We start from the raw sequence: 19,905 nt of genomic DNA, 5'->3' as shown, positions 1-19,905 counted from the left end.
ATTTATGCTGGTTCGAGGGCTTGAACTCCAAGCCTGGGAATTGCCCCTTAGTGTTTACACTTAAGGCTAGTTCCAGTTCCAGCTTTTTGTTGATTCACTGGAAATAAGAGTCTCCTAGACTTTCCTGTCCTAGCCGGCTTTGACCTCGATCCTCACATCTCAGCCTTCTAAGTAGCTAAGATCACACGTGTGAACCACCAGCACCCAGCAAGCATGGTACTTTTATACCATGAGCTTAGATTGCTGATGCTGGTGGTACAGTGTTTGCTGGTGGAGATTGGTGACATCAATGGCAATAATGCAAAGAACAGTGAATGTAAGGGGGCCGGGGAAGAGGAGGGCTCCAGGGCCGTCTGTGTGTACAAGCTGTGTGACTGACCTTTAAAAAAGTGACCTAACTTCTGTGAGTCTTAGCTTTGCTTCCTATTAATTGAAGGAAGCAAAATCAGTCTTATTTCCTGAGATGGTTGGAAGCATCAAATGAAATAGCCTAGGAGAAAGACTTTTGAAAAGTTGTAAGTTGTACACAGACCTCAGATGCCAGTGTTACTGATCCTGACGTTCATTCTTGTCCTTTGGGCTCTATGTTGTGACACAAACTCTTGGGATATTACGTGTTGGCGCTGGGCTGCGTAGAATCCTCTCTACATTCAGGTCCCCTGGGAATCGCAGCAAATGCTCTCATTTAGCCACAGTGACTGCAGAGATGAAGTAAAGCTAAAGATAAATCCCACTGGGATTCGTGTCCATCATGGGTGCCCTTAAAAGGTGAGAGGGATTGGGCGCCGGGACCACACAATGGGGCCTCAGCCATGTGAAGATGAAGGCAGGGGTTGGAGCTACGGCAGGCAAAGGAGACTGGCGACACTGAAAGCGCCCAAAAGGCACCATTGGCGCCTCCAGCGGGGAGCCCATGAGGACACCCTCCTTGCTAGGCCCACCTGAGGTTCTTTTGTCCCCCTCCTCCACTTCTGATCCTACATGCCAGTGTTGCTGAAGGGTATCTAAAGATGGTGGATTCTTAGAGCTCTTCCAGGAGAGGCAGAGCCTCTTGTGCTGCCAGGCTCTGTCTGAGTGGAATCTCACAGCCTAGAAAGTATCTTTGCCTGGTCCATTCGACAGGTTAGCCATGACATTGGCAATGGAGCCATGGGTGCAGAGCAGGCTTCCTGGTTGGTAAAACTTCAACAGCTGCTCTTCTCTTTAATAGATACAGTGTGAATACTTGGGGAGTGCGTGTGTGTGTGTGTGTGTGTGTGTGTGTGTGTGTGCGCGCGCGCATGTGCACGCATGCACACTGGGCTTGAACTCAGGGCCTGCTGCTTCCACTTGTCTCATCGCTAGCATTCTTCCCCTTGAACCACAGTTTCATTTTCAGCTTTTTGTAACTGGGATTATAGGTTTGTGCCGCTATTTCCCAGCTTTGTCTGGTGGAGGGTTTTTAATGATTAGGAATTGCTGGCTCACTGTGGTCAAAGATTATATAGTCTCGTTGACATTCCTGTGTGTCCTATGTATTCAAACATGAATGGTAGTTGGAAATATTCTGTTCTAACTTAGGAAAGGAAGGTAGTTTGGCTTTTTAAATGGCAAATAACGTTTAGAGCAGGTAAGGGAGCATGGTTTGCTTTTCTGTTTTATTTTGTTTCATTTTATATTACTTGAGTTAGAGAAGACATTGTGTTAATTGGAGAACTATTACAGAGATACTGAATTTAATGCCTACATAATCAAACATTAAGATCCCATTGTGGAGTTCTAGGAAGCATAAACATTTCAGAATGCTAGGTGCCAGACCATATTAATGGTTTTATTCACATGGGCTAATTTTATTTCCCTACAAATTTATAAGGTAGGAAAAGTTGAATGTACCCATCTTCTAAGCAAGAACATTGCGATACAAAGAGGTCTTAGCCAGAATTCATCCTCAAAGCCACTTTACCAAGACGGAATGTGTAAAGTATTAAACACAAACAATGAAGTTGAGCTCACCTTTCATACTTATATGTTCAATATTTCCTTAATGATCTATGTATATATTTGTACAATGGTTTTTATTGAATCATTAGATGTAAGTTGAATGTTGATCTGTGAGTTTATTTAGTGGTCATCACTTTCATTCTGGCCAATCCCATGAGTAGTTCTGATAAAAATCCAGTATTTCCAATTAATATTTAAAATCAAGCAGCAATTAATATTTTAAAATCTAGATAGAATAATTCTGATTCAAAATTTAGATTATAATAATCCTAATTATTCTTTTTTTAATATTATTTTATTTTATTTGAGAACATACTGTACAGAGGGGCTACAATTACATGGGCAGGATAATGCATACATTTCTTACCAAGCATTGCAGCCTCCTCCTTTGTTTACCCTTCACAATAATAATCCTAATTATTCTAATTCATAATTCTAATTCGAATAAACTTTTAATTTACCTTTAAATTTAAAAATGCTACCTTTTTTTAATCCATAGAAATACAGAGATAGAGAAGAAAGATGGATCTCATTTTATGTTTCCTCTTTGCTCTAATTTTATGTAGAATTGTGAGAGCAATGGGGAGTAGAAGAAGAGCAACTAGGAAGTCAATAGCTCTCATTCTGATTCTGAGCCGTGTGTGTGTGTGTGTGTGTGTGTGTGTGTGTGTGTGTGTGTGTGTGTGTGTGTGTGTGTGTGTGTGTGTGTGTGCGCACCAGTAGAGGACTTGAACTCATACCCTTATATTCTTGACTGGCTTTTTAGCTCAATTAATGCTCTACCACTTGAGCCATAGCTCCCACTTCCAGCTTTTTGCTAACTAATTGGAGATAAGATTTTTCACCTAGGCTGGCTTTGAACTGTGATCCTCAGATTTCAGCCTCCTGAGTAGCTAGAATTATAGGCACAAGCCACTGACACTGGGCAGGAATAATTTTGTGTGTGTGTGTGTGCGTGTGTGTGTGTGTGTGTGTGTGTGTGTGTGTGTGTGTGTGTGTGTGTGTGTGTGTGTGTATGTAGTACTGGAGTGATTCTGAGTCTTGATGTGGAAGAAACATAAACTCAAATTGCTCTTGATCCTGTGTTGTTCAGTGGTGATGAAATTAAAGCCTTCTAACTGTGTGGAGTGTCACACCTAGCAATAATAGCATCAGTGTGCATTCCAGCGTGTAAGCAAAGCCAGACCCAAGGGAGGGTTGGGAAACCTAATCCTTTGTAGTGATGCCCTGTCACCTTCCCAGCGTGAGGCCTGGGGGGCGGGAGTTAACCTCCACTTGCCAGCAGGTGATTCAGGTCATCCCTCAATCTTCTCTATTCTGTTTTGTGTCTCAACAGGGAAGAGCTTCACTCTGACCATCACCGTCTTCACAAACCCACCACAAGTCGCCACCTACCACAGAGCTATCAAAATCACCGTGGATGGTCCCCGGGAACCCCGAAGTAAGTGGGGCTACACTCTTGGGAACCGCATAATCTATGGTTTCAGCTTCTCCTCGGGGGGGAGATGTCGGGCCCTCTGGGGAGGAGAACTCGTACTGTTCACACCTTCGTTCCTCAAACATATTCACTGAGAGAACAGAAGGAAAGCAGACTATTCAAGGGCCTGAGAACCATTTGGCATCCGTTTGAGATTAAAGATCAGACCCTCAAATACATAGTGAAGGCCAACAGCAAGTGGAAGATGATCAAACAGAAGTAGCCAAGACACCAGAAGGTCCTAGTGGACCGCTGGGACCAACTGCCATCTCTACTAGCCTTGGATTAAGTGGTGAAGGCTGGAAATGAGAACGATGATAACAACCTTTCCCTCCCTCTTGGTCACATATCACAATCTTATTATGGAATTGTTCAAAATAGCGATGGGAGGGCAGAAAAGTGCTTGGAAGACCAGTAAAGACCAGTAAATATAGAAAGATAAGCCCTAAAAAATAGCTTCTGTGAGGAAAGCATTTTTTTTTTAAAGAATGAGTAGGGTTGTTTAGTCTGCAGGAAAGATGTCTTCATGGTGACTTAATGACTATCTTTGAGGAAACACAGAAGTAACACTCTCGTGTCTCCTGAGCCCCTCCCTGCCAGGACCTCAGGAGAGGTTACGCTTCCAGGTCTGTGAGCTGACAAACCTTGGCATCTCCTCACTCTGCCAGGTTCCTAGTGTAACATTTTTCTCTCCTCTGAGTTTGGGGGGGAAATTGTTTTTAATGGGTCTTCTTCTTTAGTCTGTGATGTGGAAAGGTCAATGAAATTAAGACTATGGTGACTTCTGGGGCCATGGAAATAGAGTTCTTTAGCCCTCAGCAGGTGTCAGAGGCTCTCTGGGCACCTCTGATTTATCTTCTGTGCAATGCAGATAATAACGAGAACTTCTTTATACAATTGAACGAAATGAGTGATGTAGGCAGGGACGCTTGCTCTTCAGGGGATGTGAGTGATCCCTGTCAACCCCCCTGCAGTCCCCCCTCCCTCCACCCCCCCCTCCTTTGTCTCTGCTCCAGTCTCCTTCACAGCTCAGTGTGATGGTTCTGTACCCTGTGTGCTCGAAATGGCCCTCTGGGATGTGGTCCTCTACCAGGCATTCATTGGTCACTGCAGCTTGTGCCCACCTTTCCTGCGGGCATGCAGGAAAGGCTACCTGTAAGATACATTCTACCAGCTGCCTGGCTTCCCTGATTCTCTGTGGGTAGAGCCACAGAGAGCCCCACGCCTTCTGAGCCAGCCGGCAGATTGTGCTGCTCTGTGTTTGAGTCTCCTTACGTGCATTTCCACTTGTGACTTTGATTTTCCCTGGAGGGCTCTTTCAGCCTTTGCTTTTTAAGCCCATTGGGGCATCTTGGCCATACCAGATTTAGGAAGCTCTGGGACTCAGTGATACCCCTTGATTCTTCTTCATATGAGCGTAGCAAGCAGACCAAATCACGGGTCTACAGAGCCATTGCCCAATACAGACCTGGTTGGGCTAAGCTAAAGACATACAATGATCCCGCATGACATGTGACATAAATCTTCGAGTAGAGGACCAGAGAGGAAGCAGGTTCACAGGATAGCTAGGTGCAGGGCCAGGTGAGCAGGATAACAGGGCAGACACGAGGGTAGCTATGCGGCTGGCAGCCTCACACAGATGCTGTAGAATCTCTACAGCAACCAGCTGTTGGTGATTTCACACACTGACCAGGCTGATGGAGATGCTTTACCCAGAGGACCTTTTTATGGGGCCTCTATTTCCCCCTCCTTTCGTGTGGAAGAAGTCCGGTATTGGCCTCCCTGCCAGCCCACACTTCCTGGAACATTTAAATAACTGACCATGTGGTGGTTGAGCTTCAGCAAAGGAATGGTAGCTGCCGTGACTTTTAAGAATTGGCAAGCAGAGGGGAAATTCTCTCGATTGTAATAGGCTGCCCGTCTATACAGTTTACATAGCTCCTGCTGTTTTATAACTTAAGAAAACAGTTTGTAGGAGAGCAGACGCAAGAGATTTGCTCCAAGAGGCACCATTTGTATGCAGCCTTTCCTGCCTAATGGAATTTGAGGGTCTAGGGAAAAATTAAATGGGTGGAAATAAGGATAAAGTATGATATAAATAGGTGTTACAGCTCCAGGTAGGCAGGCTCATGTGTTTCACAAGTGAGTTCTAGAAAAAAAGCAAATGCAGGCAGATTTTTTTTTTTAGTGCCACTTGGGAAACGCTAACTTTTCTGCCAAGGTGGTCCAGGTTTTTCAGTCTTGTGTTCTCTTCTCATCTGCGTGTCTTGATTGACTACTTATGAGTGGAGCTGTGCCCATGGGCACTTTCTAATGTAATGGTAAGGGAAGACCATGCATGTCCATCAGGACATGTTTGTGGTGTTAGTCTCTGGATTCATGGAACCACTCCAGGCCCAAGTTGAATATTATTGCAAAGTTGTCTTGTCTCAGGAAGCCCAGCACTTTGAAAGCCTACAAGATAGTCACTTAAGAAAGAGATAAGAAAAAACAGCCCCAGAGAAAGGAAGTAATTTGCTGAGGGTGAAAGGAAGTGGCTGGTGATGAAGCCAAGATGAGAATGAAGAATTCCTCCTTGGTGTCCATTCATCTAGAGGAGGGATCATCTGCTCATCTCTCCAGGGGTACCAAACTCTTGTATGTATGTCATCTGTGTCCTTGTGTTTCAAGTGAGGAACTGACTATATGATCTCTCACATCCGTCCCGGCTCTACGGTTGCCTAGGAATGGCAGATGGTGGCACTTCATTGAAGGTGTGGTACTTCCACTTGAAGTGTTTGTGCCAAAGACCAGAGAGAAAGCTTAACTCATTCAACCCGCTGTCTGAATAAAGAATTGAGAAGAAAAACCCTGTTGTACCCCATCTATCAGTCATACAGATGAAAAATTCAAGGTTTTCCTCCTTCACCACTGTTTTCAGTGTGGAATCTTATAAATAGCATATTCCAGGTAGATAGAAGTGTTTTGCAAATTCAGTGGCTACTCCCTTTTCTATAGTAGCCATCCTTCCACTTAACAAATCAAAACTTGTTTTTCCCACATCCTGTGGGAAATTTTTACATCTCAGACCAATACAGAAATTAGCAATTGTTGAAAGTTACATTTGTTCCGAAGAACATATATTATCAGAAGATACTTTCTGCCTGAGATCATTTCTTACAAGCAGTGGTGAGTGGTCTGTTGTAAGTTAGCATGTATAATATTTAGCTTGCTTGTAAGATGGTGTAAGCATAAAAGATATGGTAAAAGGAGGTTTTTTTTTTTTAAATCAAAATAGAAGGTTTTTAAGAGGTATTTTCTTTCCTTTTTATATCTCGAAGGAGCCTAGCTCTCAGTCTATATGTCTGTATTTTAGTTGATTGTGGGAATACTCAGAGACAAAAAGACATTTCCTACAGATATTTCATGACATAATTGGAATGCATGTTTGGATTCAATGCAATGGAGAAAGGCATTCGCTGAGGGAAGGCTGGGAGAGTGAACACGCAGGGTACTAGCTACCTTTGGGGCTGGACTGCTGGAGTGACATGGGCAGCTGTCACCGAATGCACAGGTAACTGTTACATACAGAACACTGAGAAACTTCACTGAAAAGCATACGGTCACTGAAACACACTGGCCAAATCTGGGATAACTTCTTCCCTTGGGTAAAGGCCTGCTTCATAGGTGCTGTGTTCAACTTGATCTCACGATTGCAGTAACAGATGGCAAGATGCAGTTGTCCCTCAGAGCTTTGGAGAGCTTACTGGGATGCTAGTCTTCTTGGTGACTGGTGATTCTTTTTTTTTTTTTTAACTTAATAGGGAGTCATAGTCAAAATAGGCTAACTGAAATGCCTAACTTGTAGTGTTCAGTGATTTTTAAAGTACTTCGTTGAGCTATGTCACATGAATATAATTTTCTTCTATTATTTTGAAAGGAAATAGCAAGCCTAGTATATCTATCTTTGTATGTGAATGTATAGACACATGTCTATATAGGCATGTGTGTATATCTATATTTATATCTATCTATCTATCTATCTATCTACATATACACACATACATATACATATAAAGGTCTGTGTGCTGTAAGTAAATTTCAAATGAAGAAGAGAAATCCATGAAAAGTACTTGTAAACTGATGGTACTTTGGACTTAAACATACTTAAAATCAGAGCCTGAGATGTAGCTTAGTGATAGAGCACTTGCTTTGCATGCACAAGACCCTGAGTTCAATCCCAGGACTGAACAACAAAAGAATACATAAGACCATCAGAAATATATGAGATGAGTGTGTCATGGGTTCTTATAATTAACGTGTAGGGTATTCTTTCACATTATTTTCAAAGGTTGGACATGTGGATTAGTGATAGAGTGCTTGCTTGGTATACATAAAGTCCTGGGCTTGATCCCTAGCACTGAAAAGTTACTTTCTCTTAATAATAATAATAATAATAATAATAGCTAACATGAGATAGTGTTAATTATTTACCCAACATTGTTCAAAGTACTTCAAGTAGATTCATTTATCAAACCTTGAACCGAGAACCAAACTCAAGGTCACACCAGTGAGCCAGAACTGCAACTCAGCAATCTAGACAAGAGAATCCACCGACGCCATAGTCAGTTTTTTTAAACTGTGTTGTCATTTGAGCTTTGTTGTATTGTAACTCTGAATTTTTTATTAGGGGAGTTTATTGATATGGGTCTGGTTTACATATGGTTCTCTTGGAAAAAGCCAAACCCTGTGCCTCTCGCCAACCTGTACGGACAGGAGAGACTCTTCTTTTCTTCCTGGTAGGGCTAGAGTGAACTAAGACCCCCTCGGCAGTGCCTGCTATACAGACACTGATACAAGCAGTTTGTTCTGCATGCCATGGAGATGTGCTTGGGGACCTGATATCAATGGGACAATAAAATATACTGCACTACACTGGGCACCAGTGGCTCACACCTGTAATCCTAGTTACTCAGGAGGTTCAGATCTGAGCATTGTTCAGATCTGAAGCCAGCATGGGCAGGAAAATCTAGGAGACTCTTATCTCCAATTAACCACCCAAAGGCTAGAAGTAGAGTTGTGGCCCTAGTGATCATTAGCCTTGAGTGCAAAGCTAAGGGATGGTGTCCTAGCTGAGTTCAAGCCCTAGTACCGGTATACACACACACACACACACACACACACACACACACACACACACACACACACACACACACACACACACACACACACACACACACACACACACACACACACACACACACACACACACACACAACCAAATTCAACCACCAGGTCAACCATCTGCATCTAGTTTCCTCTTCAGTCAAGGGTTTCACCAAAGGTCTGTGTGCACAGTGTGGGATCTTAATGTTGCCCTTACCAAAACATGATCACCTTGTTCACAGTAAATTGCTTCTGGCATAACTCTTTTGTAATGAATATGGTCTCCCACTCCCCTCACTCCTTGGATTTTTCAAATATATGATTTTTTTAAGAGCCAGAGATCAAGAGAATCGTAGTTTGAGGCTAACAGGGGCCAAAAGTTAGCAAGACCCATCTTAACCAATAAGCCAGGCCTGGTAGTGGTGGTATGCACTTATCCTAGTTAAGTGGAGACATAGATGGGAAGATCATGGTCTGAGGCTAGGCAGAAATCACAAGACCCTAGGTAAATAATAGTCTAAAACATATAAGGCTCAGCTGTAACTCAAGTGGTAGAGCACCTATCTAGCAAGTGCCAGGTTCTGAGTTTAAACCCCAGTTCCATCAAAATAGATAGATGGATGGATGGACATTAGATAGATAGACAGACAGACAGACAGACCGACAAGATAGATAGATAGATAGATAGATAGATAGATAGATAGATAGATAGATAGATAGATAGATAGATAGATAGGTAGGTAGGTAGGTAGGTAGGTAGGTAGGTAGGTAGGTAGATAGATAGATAGATAGATAGATAGATAGATAGATAGATAGATAGATAGATAGATAGATAGACAGACAGACATGAAATTCTGATCCACCAGGGAAAAGGAGACAGTTCTTCCTTCCCTCCCATGGAGATATAAAGTAAAAGAACGTAGGCCATACTCTACTTGCTAGTATTCCCTCAGCATCTCAAGCTTGGGAGGAGACACTGGCTACCATCGCCTGGTACTTTGATGTCCATGGAGTAAGCTAATTACCTGAAGACTTAGCAAAGGTAGTTTGTTCTTGTTCTTGTTTTAAATGTTAATGATCACCAGCCTAAACTTTTCCAATGATTTTTAGAACCTCTTCCTGCTGATTATTTTAGCTGTATGAAACTAGAGCAGGAAGGAAGAATTTTCTGTGCATAAAGAGTCTCTTGGTCCCTGAATCCAGGCTAACATCTGGAAGGGTTTCTGGGACCAATGGGAATGTGGGAGGGCGCACAAGGGTTAGATGGTCCTATGTCTAGCAGCAGTAGTAGCCCACCCAACATAACTCAGAGTGGGCAGGGGAGGGGGTCTGAGAATGCTTGGTAGCTACTCCAGACACAAAGATTTTTTTTTAAAGATTGCATTTGTGTTGATATAAAAAAAGAAAAAGAAAAACAGAGCTCCGAGAAGCAATCTAGAGCTTTCTCTGATGCTGGAAGAGGCAAAGGAAAAAAAAAAAAAAAAACCTACATGTGAAATTTGGACCGTTTCTTCAATTTTATCTCTCATACCACTGAAGTTGAGATCTAAACTAAATATATCACAGTCCTCCTAGAATTTAGTATATGACATGCTGAAAGAAAAGTATTGTCTGTATGTAGGCTTCTGTTCCTTAATCTTAAAATGTGTAAAGAGATTTCTGGATCCTCAACTCTGGGACCTGGATTTTCACGCTGGCGCCACCAGACCTGTGGGTGTGAACTTTGGGCAATTATCTTTAATACTTTAGTCCTCATTTTCCTCTTTGGTCAAACTAGACGATGGGATGAGATAATCTCTAAATTAGTTCCCACTTGAAGGGGGTAACAAAATCTCATCAGCAAAACAGAGCCATGGGCTCCCCACACCCCAACATACAGGACTCCTTTCCTGGAAGCCTCCTTCCGCAGGCCAGGGCATCCTAGGGGCTCATCAACAAAGGCACACACACACACACACACACACACACACACACACACACACACACACACACACACACACACACACACACACACACACACACACACACACACACACACACACACACACGGAGTGTACACTGAGCCTCCCTCTGTCTTTTTTGGAGGGGACTGGGAGACTTTGAAAGGGCATTATATTTGTTTTAACTCATTTGTAACTTGTTTTGTGTGTGTGTGTGGCCCCAATTTCTATGCTGCAGAATGGCTTTGTTGTTTTGTTTTGTGTTTTTACATGAGATTGTGAATTGGGGTTCCCACATTTGCACTTACTGACTTTGGGGTGCTGATACCTAAGCGATTATCTGGACCAGCCATCCAGGAACAGTGGCCATTCTAATTGTACAGCTTCTATGGGCCATTTAGAGTCCTGCCTGGCACATGAGAACTATTCAGAAAAAGTCAGCTTTTACTCATTTTTACTTTTGGAATCCTTTTGGAAATGAGAAACTTTCAAACAACGAGACCAGGGAACCCTAAATTTAAAAAATTCATGAAGTTACCCTAATGTAGCTTTTTAAAAAATTAATTAAACATTTATAATGTTTTAAAAAATTCTTTTTTTGGTTTCAGTTGCATTTTGCATTTAGAGCCTTTCTTTTCTGGCACACGTATAGGCCTTAAAACACTCTGGGCACTTTTCCGAAGTCCCAAACGGGTACAATGAACTTGTCACCGAATGCTACACTTTATGAAAAATGTGTGCAAAAATCAGGTCTAAATAGCATGGAAAGTTAGTAGCTAAGATCTGCTGTTGGGTCCTCTGCAGGCTAGAAAAGAGACGTGTGTGTGTGTGTGTGTGTGTGTGTGTGTGTGTGTCCCAGTGCTGAGCCTTGCACTCTTGCTTGTTTGGTTTGGTTTGGTTTTTAACTCAAGGCTAGTGTTCTACCACTTGATCCACATCTCTATTTCCACTATTTTTCTGGTTAACTAGAGATGAGTGTCACAGACTTTTCTACCTAGGCTGTCTCTGAATTGCGATTCTCAGATCTCAGCCTCCCAAGTAATGAGGATCACAGGCCTGAGACATCAGCCCCACCTGGCAAATGCAAGGTTCTTACACTCAGCTCTTTGATATCCTATGAACATGGATGGGTTCCAGGACTTCTCTCGCTGCAGAAAGTCTGTGGATCTTCTACTTCCTTGTGTGAAGTGACAGAGTGTTTGTATATGACCTATGTTTACCTTCCTGTATGTTTTAACTGTCTCCAGATGTCTTATAATACCAAATGCAGTGTAAGTGCCACATGAATAGTTATTATATTGCATTGGTTAGGGAACAATGACAGGGGAAAAAAGCCCATCATGTTTAGGGCAGACGGTTTTCTTTCCCCTTAAATACCTTCAATCTGAGGCTGATTGGATCCATGAGTTGGAACATGCAGATTGAAGGCCAGTTGCACTAGGCTAGATTTGGCCAAAGCCACAGCTCATCTCCCCAGGGTGCCTGGAATCTCTAACCACAGCCAGGCTTGGCAGGCATGGAAGTGTGGTTAGCTGCACTTCCAGTTCTGTGTCCAAGGCACAGTGCTCAGACCCCTTCCACAGGTACATGGTGCCTCCTCACTGCCCATCCCTTCCCTGCCCGTCTCCCAAGGGGCCAAATGGACCCCAACCCGTACTGCTGGGTTGTGGTTGTCAGTCAGCTGTCATGGGGCATTATAACACTGTTTCTCCACTTTCCACTGGGTTATAATTGTTTCTTTTTTTGTTGTTCATCCTTTAGCTGCTTTCTATGTTTTATTATGAAACAAAATCCTCTCGGAGTCAGAGATATTTTCTTGTAAGCTGTATAACTAGGAAAGCATTACAGTCAACTTAAAACCCTGCCACTATCAAAATAATAATGATGATGACAATATTCATAAGTTTCCATTAAATAGGTAAAATCTACCTCTACCGTCCTAGATCTGAGTGTTTGTTTTGCTTTGGTTTGGGTTTTTGTTTTTAATCAGTTGTGGGACTTGAACTCAGGGCCTAGCACTATCCCTGAGCTTTCACTCAAGGCTAGCACACTACCACTTTGAGCCACAGTGCCACTTCTGGTTTTTTGGTGGTTAATTGAAGACAAGAGTCTCATGGATTTTCCTTCCCAGGCTGGCCTTGAACTGCCATCCTAGGATCTCAGACTCCTGAGTAGCTAGGATTACAGCTTAGATCTGTGTTTTTATCAAATTGCCAATTTCCAAGTTATTCTTGATATGTGCTTTTTATTGGAAAACGTGTGTGTGTGTGTGTGTGTATGTGTGTGTGTGTGTGTGTGTGTGTGTGTGAAAATACCTACAGAGGGGTTACAATTACATGAGCAAGGAAATGAGTACATTTCTTATCAAGCATTGTTGCCTCCTCCTTTGTTTCCCCTTCCCATCCCTTCCCATCTCCCCCATTCTCCCCCCCACCCTCCCACCCCCTGCTGATAACCTTTTTGTTAGAAGGTTAGTTTGGGGCCTAGGGAAATATTAAATGTGAATGTTATGGAAAGAGTAAATTAGGTATAATATCTCATCAGACACATTACAAGGCACTGGTGTTTAGTTGGATGGGAAGGTGTTTTTCAGAGTATGATTTTCGTCAAATGCTAGGTACATATTCTGTAGTATCTCTGGGAAGGTTTGCTATAACCAGGAGCAGATGTTCTAGATTCCCACCACCCCCATAGGTGAAAGCGAAGGTTAAAATAAATACTTAAGTACCCAAAGCTAAGTTCTTTCTGTTTGCCTTAAAGGTAATGCCATGGAATGAATCTGCCAACTCCTTAGACTCCTGTGAAGTCAGTTAATGGCAGTACATTAATTTGGTACATCCAGGAGTTACCTATCCCTAGACTCATTAAAGCGAGGATTAACATGGTATCTAAATCACTCGGAATGCTTTCCTGTACCGGCACTTCAAATATTGTATATTTTATCTGCTTTTTGCAATTGCTGTTGCTTTTGCTTTTGCTTTTGTTCACTGTGGCTTAATAAGTCATTTTCTGCTCATTTATAAAAAGTAATTATTTGAAAGAAGTTATTCCTTTGGGATCTTATTATAAATTATGGCCCTTTTTTTTGGATTTGTTTCTGCTAGCTCCTCATTTTCATTTACCTTAAAGTGACTTTATGATATTTCCAATTCATTCATTTTTAAAGATCTAAAGAGAAATATATAGAATTGCATCTTTTGATCTCAGCTGACCTTGCCCAGCGTTTCAAAACGGAACCAGAGGGTTTAAAGGGCCCAGAGGAGCTTCAGGGAGTCAGAGAAGAAACTGGACTAGGCCCCAGCCTGGCTTCTGGTGTGGTCTCTGCTGCTTCCCCACTGTGTGGCTCAGTTTCTCCATCTGTAGAATGGGCTCTCTGGTACCAACCTTACTGGGATGTGAGGATTGCATGAGAAGAATCAAGGCAGGAGAGGAAATTGAGGGCCCAGGCTCCAGAGATGGTTGTCTGATTCCACCTTGCCTTTCCATGGTGACCAAAGAGACCTCCTCATGTTCAGCTACTCGGGGGTGAAACCAAAATGATGGTAATCCTAGTATGAGTGTGTGTGTGTGTGTGTGTGTGTGTGTGTGTGTGTGTGTGTGTGTGTGTCGGTGTGTCGGTGTGTGTGTGTGTGTGTGTCGGTGTGTCTGTGTGTCTGTCTGTGTCTGTGTCTGTGTCTGTGTGTCTGTGACTGTATGCATGCCAGTCTTGGGGCTTGAACTCAGGGTGTGAGCACTGTCCCTGAGCTTTTGTGCTCAAGGCTAGCACTCCACTACTTTGAGCCACAGCTCTACTTCTGGCTTTTTAGAGGCTAATTGGAGATAAAAGGCTCATAGACTTTCTGTCCTGGCTAGCTTTGAACCAGTCTTCAGATCTTAGCCTCCTGAGTAGCCAGGATTATAGGCATGAGCCATCAGTGCCCAGCTATTAGGAGAAATTTTGAGCCGTGAGTGAAGTGAGTACATAACATAGAGCTGGGCACTTTACTACACTTGATTGACTGCTTGATTATCTGCTGATACCAGGGTTTGAACTCAGCCTTGTGCTCTCATTTGTCTTTCTTACTCACAGCTGGAGTTCTACCACTTGAGCCACACCTCCAGTCCAGTTTTTTGATTAATTGGAGATAGAGTCTGTCAGATTTTCTCACCTGGGCTGGCTTTGAACGATCTTCAGATCTCAACCTCCTGAGTAGCTCTGTTTATAGGCATGAGCTATCATCACCTGGTTACTTTAAAACACTTTAAAGAGATGTGCTGTTTAAATAGTACCTAGGATTACTGAAGCACATATCTGGGACACACACACACACACACACACACATTCTTTTTCCCTTAAGAGGGGAATCAGATGGAATTTTACCCATGTAGGAGCCAAATCTTGGCCATTTCTAAGTTATTTATAAAGGAAAAAGATCCTGTCAAATTGGCACTTTAAGATACAGTATAATAAATGCTTTTTTGACTTTCTCCTTTTACTCTACTTATTAGTCACTCCAAATACCCAAGCACAACAATGGCTTCAACAAATCCATTTCTCATCAAAGCATAGCAACTTTACTATATTGTCTTGCTTCTCAGAAAAGAAGTGATCTTTCCCTACCATGTCAAGGGCTGGTAGCTCACATCTGCAATCTTAACTACTCAGGAGGCTGAGATTAGAGGATGGCAGTTTGAAGCCAACCTGGACAGAAAAGTCCATGAGACTCGGGTCGCCAATTACCTAGCAAAAAGCCAAATGGAGCTATATGGCTCAAGTGGTACAGTGCCATCCTTGAGTGGAAAATGCTATTGGGCAGCCCCAGGATTTGAGTGTAAGCCTGGTACCAACACACACACATTTTACCAAAAGTATAATCCCATTTCTTAAAGGAGTATTATGCACTGGTGCTGCTGTGAGATCAGCTATGTCTTCCCATAACCTAGAGCTTCTGCTAGGCATCTGTAAGATGAGAATAATCATATGAATTCTATTCATTATGTGAGTTGCTGTTGAAGATCTGAGATAGTCAGATATGTCAAAGAATAGTTTAAATAGTGTGCCAACTAAAGAATCAAAACATAGCATATGTGAATTAGATCATTAGAAGCAATGAAAATAATTTTAATGACCATTTTTACATATGTTATACAAAAATCTTAGTTGTTGCTTTTTTTTTTTGGTCAGTTGTGGGGCTTGAACACTGGGCCTGGGCACTGTCCTTCAGCTCTTCAGCTCAAGGCTACCAATCTACCACTTGAGCCACAGCACCACTTCTGGTTTTCTGAGCAGTTTATTGGAGATAAGTCTCACGGCCTTTCCTGCCCAGGCTGGCTTTGAACCATGATCCTCATATCTCAGCCCCCTGAGTAGCTAGGATTACAGGCGTGAGCCACCAGTGCCTGGCTAGTAGTTGCTTTTTTGAGGATAGGTTTCATCTCATTCCCTTTCCAGACCAGTGAAAATGAATTGTGGGGGGGAAAAAAAAGAGACATTTAAATTAGCCACATACTTCTCGGAATTTAAATTTTGTCACTAGAGGGTCTGTTTCCTTTGCCATCTAAAACATCTTTTTAAAATATGGGAAGTGGTCTGAGTATGGTGGTTTACTCCTGTAATCCCATCTTCTTTGGGGGCAGAGCTTGGGAGGTCAAGTTCAAGGCCTGGGGAAAAATTGAGTAAGACCTCCATCTCAACAAATAGCTGGGCACAGTGTCATGCACCTATTATCCAAGCTATACAGGAAGCATAAGTAGGAGAATTAAGGTCCAGGCTGGCCTGTGCCAAAACAAAAACTTAAAAGCTTAAAAAAAACTAACGCATTAGTTAGGGGTTGACTTAAGTAGTAGAGTTACCTACCTCATACATTAGTTAAGGCCCGGAGTTCAAATCCCAGTTCTGGAGAGGTGAGGGGGCCAGTAGGAAACAAAAAACATAACCTTGACAAGCTGTTTGAATCTCTCTCCAAGTCAAATACATAACCAAGCATGTGGTACACTCTGAGAACCCCACCAGGAGGAGTGAGTATTGAAGGCCAGACTAGGATTCCTCCTAGGTTTGATGCTAGCCTGAAGTATACAAGGAGACATTGTCTCAAAAGAATAGAATAGAAGAGAAGTTTTTTTTCTCTTTCAACTCCTTTAATTCCATGTTTTTTTCTTTTTTCTTTTGTTTGGTCGGTCATGGGGTTTGAACTCTGGGCCTGGGCGCTGTCCCTCAGCTCTTCAGCTCAAGGCGAACGCTCTACCACTTGAGTCACAGTGCCACTTCCTCCATGTTTGTTTTTTTTTTCAATGAAGCACTCACATAGCTAACAACAACAAAAAAAAATCACAGAACACTTACTAAGTTCTTCCCCAAGCCCCCATCCCCACACCCATGGCTTTTTATATATGGTGCTCCCTGGAGATCTTGGGGTTCTGTTTCAGGGAGCTGAAATGCTACACCCTTGGGCCTCAGTGCCAGTTTCGAGAAGTGCAGCTGCTTGGAGTTGAGAATATCCAGGACTGTAGAGGCCACTGACTGTCCTGACACTCGGCATTCTGGCTGCAGAAAGATCAGAGACTCTCTCCTGCTCCTTGCCTGGAGGTTTCAGCCACAGAGTAAACTCCTAGCTGAGTGAAGAGAGAAAGAACTAGAAACCACTGAAATCCAAGTCTTGAGTGCTGAACTGTGGCAGCACTGTTTTCTTAAACTCTGAAAGAAATCCTGAGCCCTGGGCAAGGGAGCAGCCAGCTGAGTGGACAAAGCCCTGGCCCCAGAGCCCAATCAGAGAATCCCAGCCCTGCTGGGCTCTTGAGTTTCCTAGACCTTGAGTTTCCTCATCTGCAGAAGGAGGGAGGGGGAGAGAGTACACACTGGTGTTTAAAAGGATGGTTCAGTGGTCAGAGACTAAGCGGGGATAATAGAGATGGGAAAGCAGAGGTGACCCCTGAGAAGCTGGGGGAGGGCCAGCTAGAAAAAGGGAGGGAGGGCTGGGCACAGATCCACCCATAGCCCAAGATACGGGAGAGAGAGTCCCGTGAATAAATCCCCTGACATAGCGGGGATGGAAGAAAGCATCCTAACTAAATTTCCCATGACTCTGGCAACATTAAAATAAATAATAAATTAATTAATAAGTAAAATGAAAAAAAATTAAACCCACAAAGTACGCAATTGTCAAAGCTTCAGTCAGGTCAGAGACCTCGGTGTTAATTCCTCAGCCAGCTAAGGGAGGAAAAGCAAAGGAAAAAAAAGAGAGAGAGATGATGTGAGTTCTGTTGACTTGGTTGTTGGAGTGTTTCTGAGCCAGGCTGCTCCCTCCTTCCCCTCCTTGTAGTATTATGGGCTGTTCTTCATTACCTGCCCTACCTATCTTCACAATCTAGCCGCAAACAGCTTTGGTTGACCACACCACTTCCCTATTGAAAGTTAATACTGTTTGACTCATTCTGTGCTGCTAACTCTGAAGCCAAAGAAAACAAGCAGGAGAATAACCATCTTGTATGGAGTTTGGAAAGTGCTCAGCGGCCCTGCTTTCAAAATCCTATACAGTAGCTTTACTATATCTCTCCACTGCAGCTGCAAAGAAAAATAAAGGAAGCAGAAAAGTGGCTAAGGGGGGGGGATAAAAGTTGGGGGCAGGGTAGACACCAGGAAGGGAACGGGGTGGGGCTCCCCTCGGGCTGTGTGGGAGGGGAACAGCACCCTGAGACTTTGTGAGGTCCTTTCACTGAGCTGAGATTTTGTGTTGACACGTGCACAGAGGGCCTATTTAAGAAAGAAAGAAAGAAAGAAAGAAAGAAAGAAAGAAAGAAAGAAAGAAAGAAAGAAAGAAAGAAAGAAAGAAAGAAAGAAAGAAAGAAAGAAAGAAAGAAAGAAAGAAAGAAAGAAAGAAAGAGGGCCCATTAAAAGGAGTTTAAAAGGAGAGAAAACTTGAAAACTCCCATCAGAACATTTTCCCTATTGCCAACCAATAGAAAGGAGCTGAGCCCCGCAGATAATGTCCCCAGGTGAAGAAATGAGATCTGGAAGGATTCCAGAGGAAGAAGGCTGGGGCCGAGGATTGCCACGGAAGCGGCCACGCCCTCTTGCCCTTCATTTCCGACCTGACTCAAATGTGGTCAGCAGAGCCAAGGGCGGACACTTGTGTCTCGGAATGAATAGAACGTTCTCTCCTAACATCACCTGGCAGACAGTAAGAGACTCATGTTTTGCTCACCATGCTGTAGCTCTTGGGAGTCCGTGCAAATAGCCACTTGCCCGATGGACATTGGTGTGTTTTTTTTCCTCACCCCTCCCCAATAGTAGGAGAAAGGCTTGGTGAAATTAGCATCCCCAAACAACCTGAACCAATTCTCTGCCCAGGGGAGGGAGTGCGAATGGCCTATACCAAATAGCTGGGAACTGGTGACTTTCTTGTCTTGGCTTTCCCACTTGGAGCAGACCCAGGGCTGGCTCCACAAGTCTCCAAGGCCAGCTCCTGGCTCAGCATGTCTCAGAAGCACGTAGTCAGCCTAGAAAAGGGGGCCAGAATCAAGTACCTTTCCCAGAGTTTGATACCCAGGAAGGAGTTGCTCTGTCCCTATTCCTCAACAGAGGACGTATGCTGCTGGCTGAGCATCCTACGTTAAGTCTAGCGCAGAGGAAGGAAATCATTCATTCACCCATTCCACTCCCATTCACTGGGACAATCCTCAGTCTTAAGAAGGACTATTGTTTACCTTGGCCTGGGCACCATTGCTAACTCCAAATAGTGTCAGAGGCTACAGAAGAAACTGAAGATTCTTGCAGGGATGGGAAGGGCCTGCAGAGAGAGAGAGAGAGAGAGAGAGAGAGAGAGAGAGAGAGAGAGAGAGAGAGGAGAGAGAGAGAGGAGAGAGAGAGAGAGAGGAGAGAGAGAGAGAGAGAGAGAGAGAGAGAGAGAGAGAGAGAGAGAGAGAGAGAGAGAGAGAGAGCTCAAGGCCCAGGCCCCATGGTTAGAATTGGTGAGCTCAGGGAAGTTTTCTCCTTTTCTCCAGATCTGTCCAGCCCAAGGCTTGCCCTGCTCTATCTATGAACTCCAAAGCCAGGCCTGAAGCCCCAGGCACATTTTCTGAGTCCCTGCTGACCTCTCCTTTGTGGCACACACTCCCGCTCGGCCACCTTCCTCTCCATCCTGTGTCTGGTGGGCAGGACGGCAGGGGCTGTCCTGATAAACAGTCTAGATGACGGGCAGTTATCACTTGGGCTGCTTTTTAATTACACTCTTAAGGAGAGGGTCCCAAGACAATGCCTGGATAGGCCCACGATTACAGGCTGGTGATCCCTCCTCAGGAGACCATCTCCTCCACCTCCTGGCAGGCTGCCACTGGTCCAGTGCAGACACAGAGAAGCTCACTGCCCTGAGCTACAATTACCTTCTT

At 43.6% G+C, this 19,905-nt stretch overlaps 1 protein-coding gene across 5 annotated transcripts in view; it reads left to right on the top strand.

Annotated features, from left to right (window-relative positions):
* The window catches only part of Runx1 (RUNX family transcription factor 1), an 803,982-nt gene that overhangs the window by 733,545 nt on the left and 50,532 nt on the right, over positions 1-19,905 (top strand). For all 5 annotated transcript variants that reach the window (XM_070030639.1, XM_070030636.1, XM_070030638.1 and 2 more), the window contains one exon: positions 3,317-3,421. In XM_070030639.1, the coding sequence (XP_069886740.1) occupies positions 3,317-3,421 (105 nt within the window). The remainder of the gene's footprint in view (positions 1-3,316; positions 3,422-19,905) is intronic.

Source organism: Dipodomys merriami, unplaced genomic scaffold (genome assembly GCF_024711535.1).
Source record: "Dipodomys merriami isolate MVZ:Mamm:240054 unplaced genomic scaffold, mDipMer1.0.p SCAF_2, whole genome shotgun sequence".
Lineage (NCBI taxonomy): Eukaryota > Metazoa > Chordata > Mammalia > Rodentia > Heteromyidae > Dipodomys > Dipodomys merriami.
This window is presented reverse-complemented; position numbering and strand designations above follow the sequence as displayed.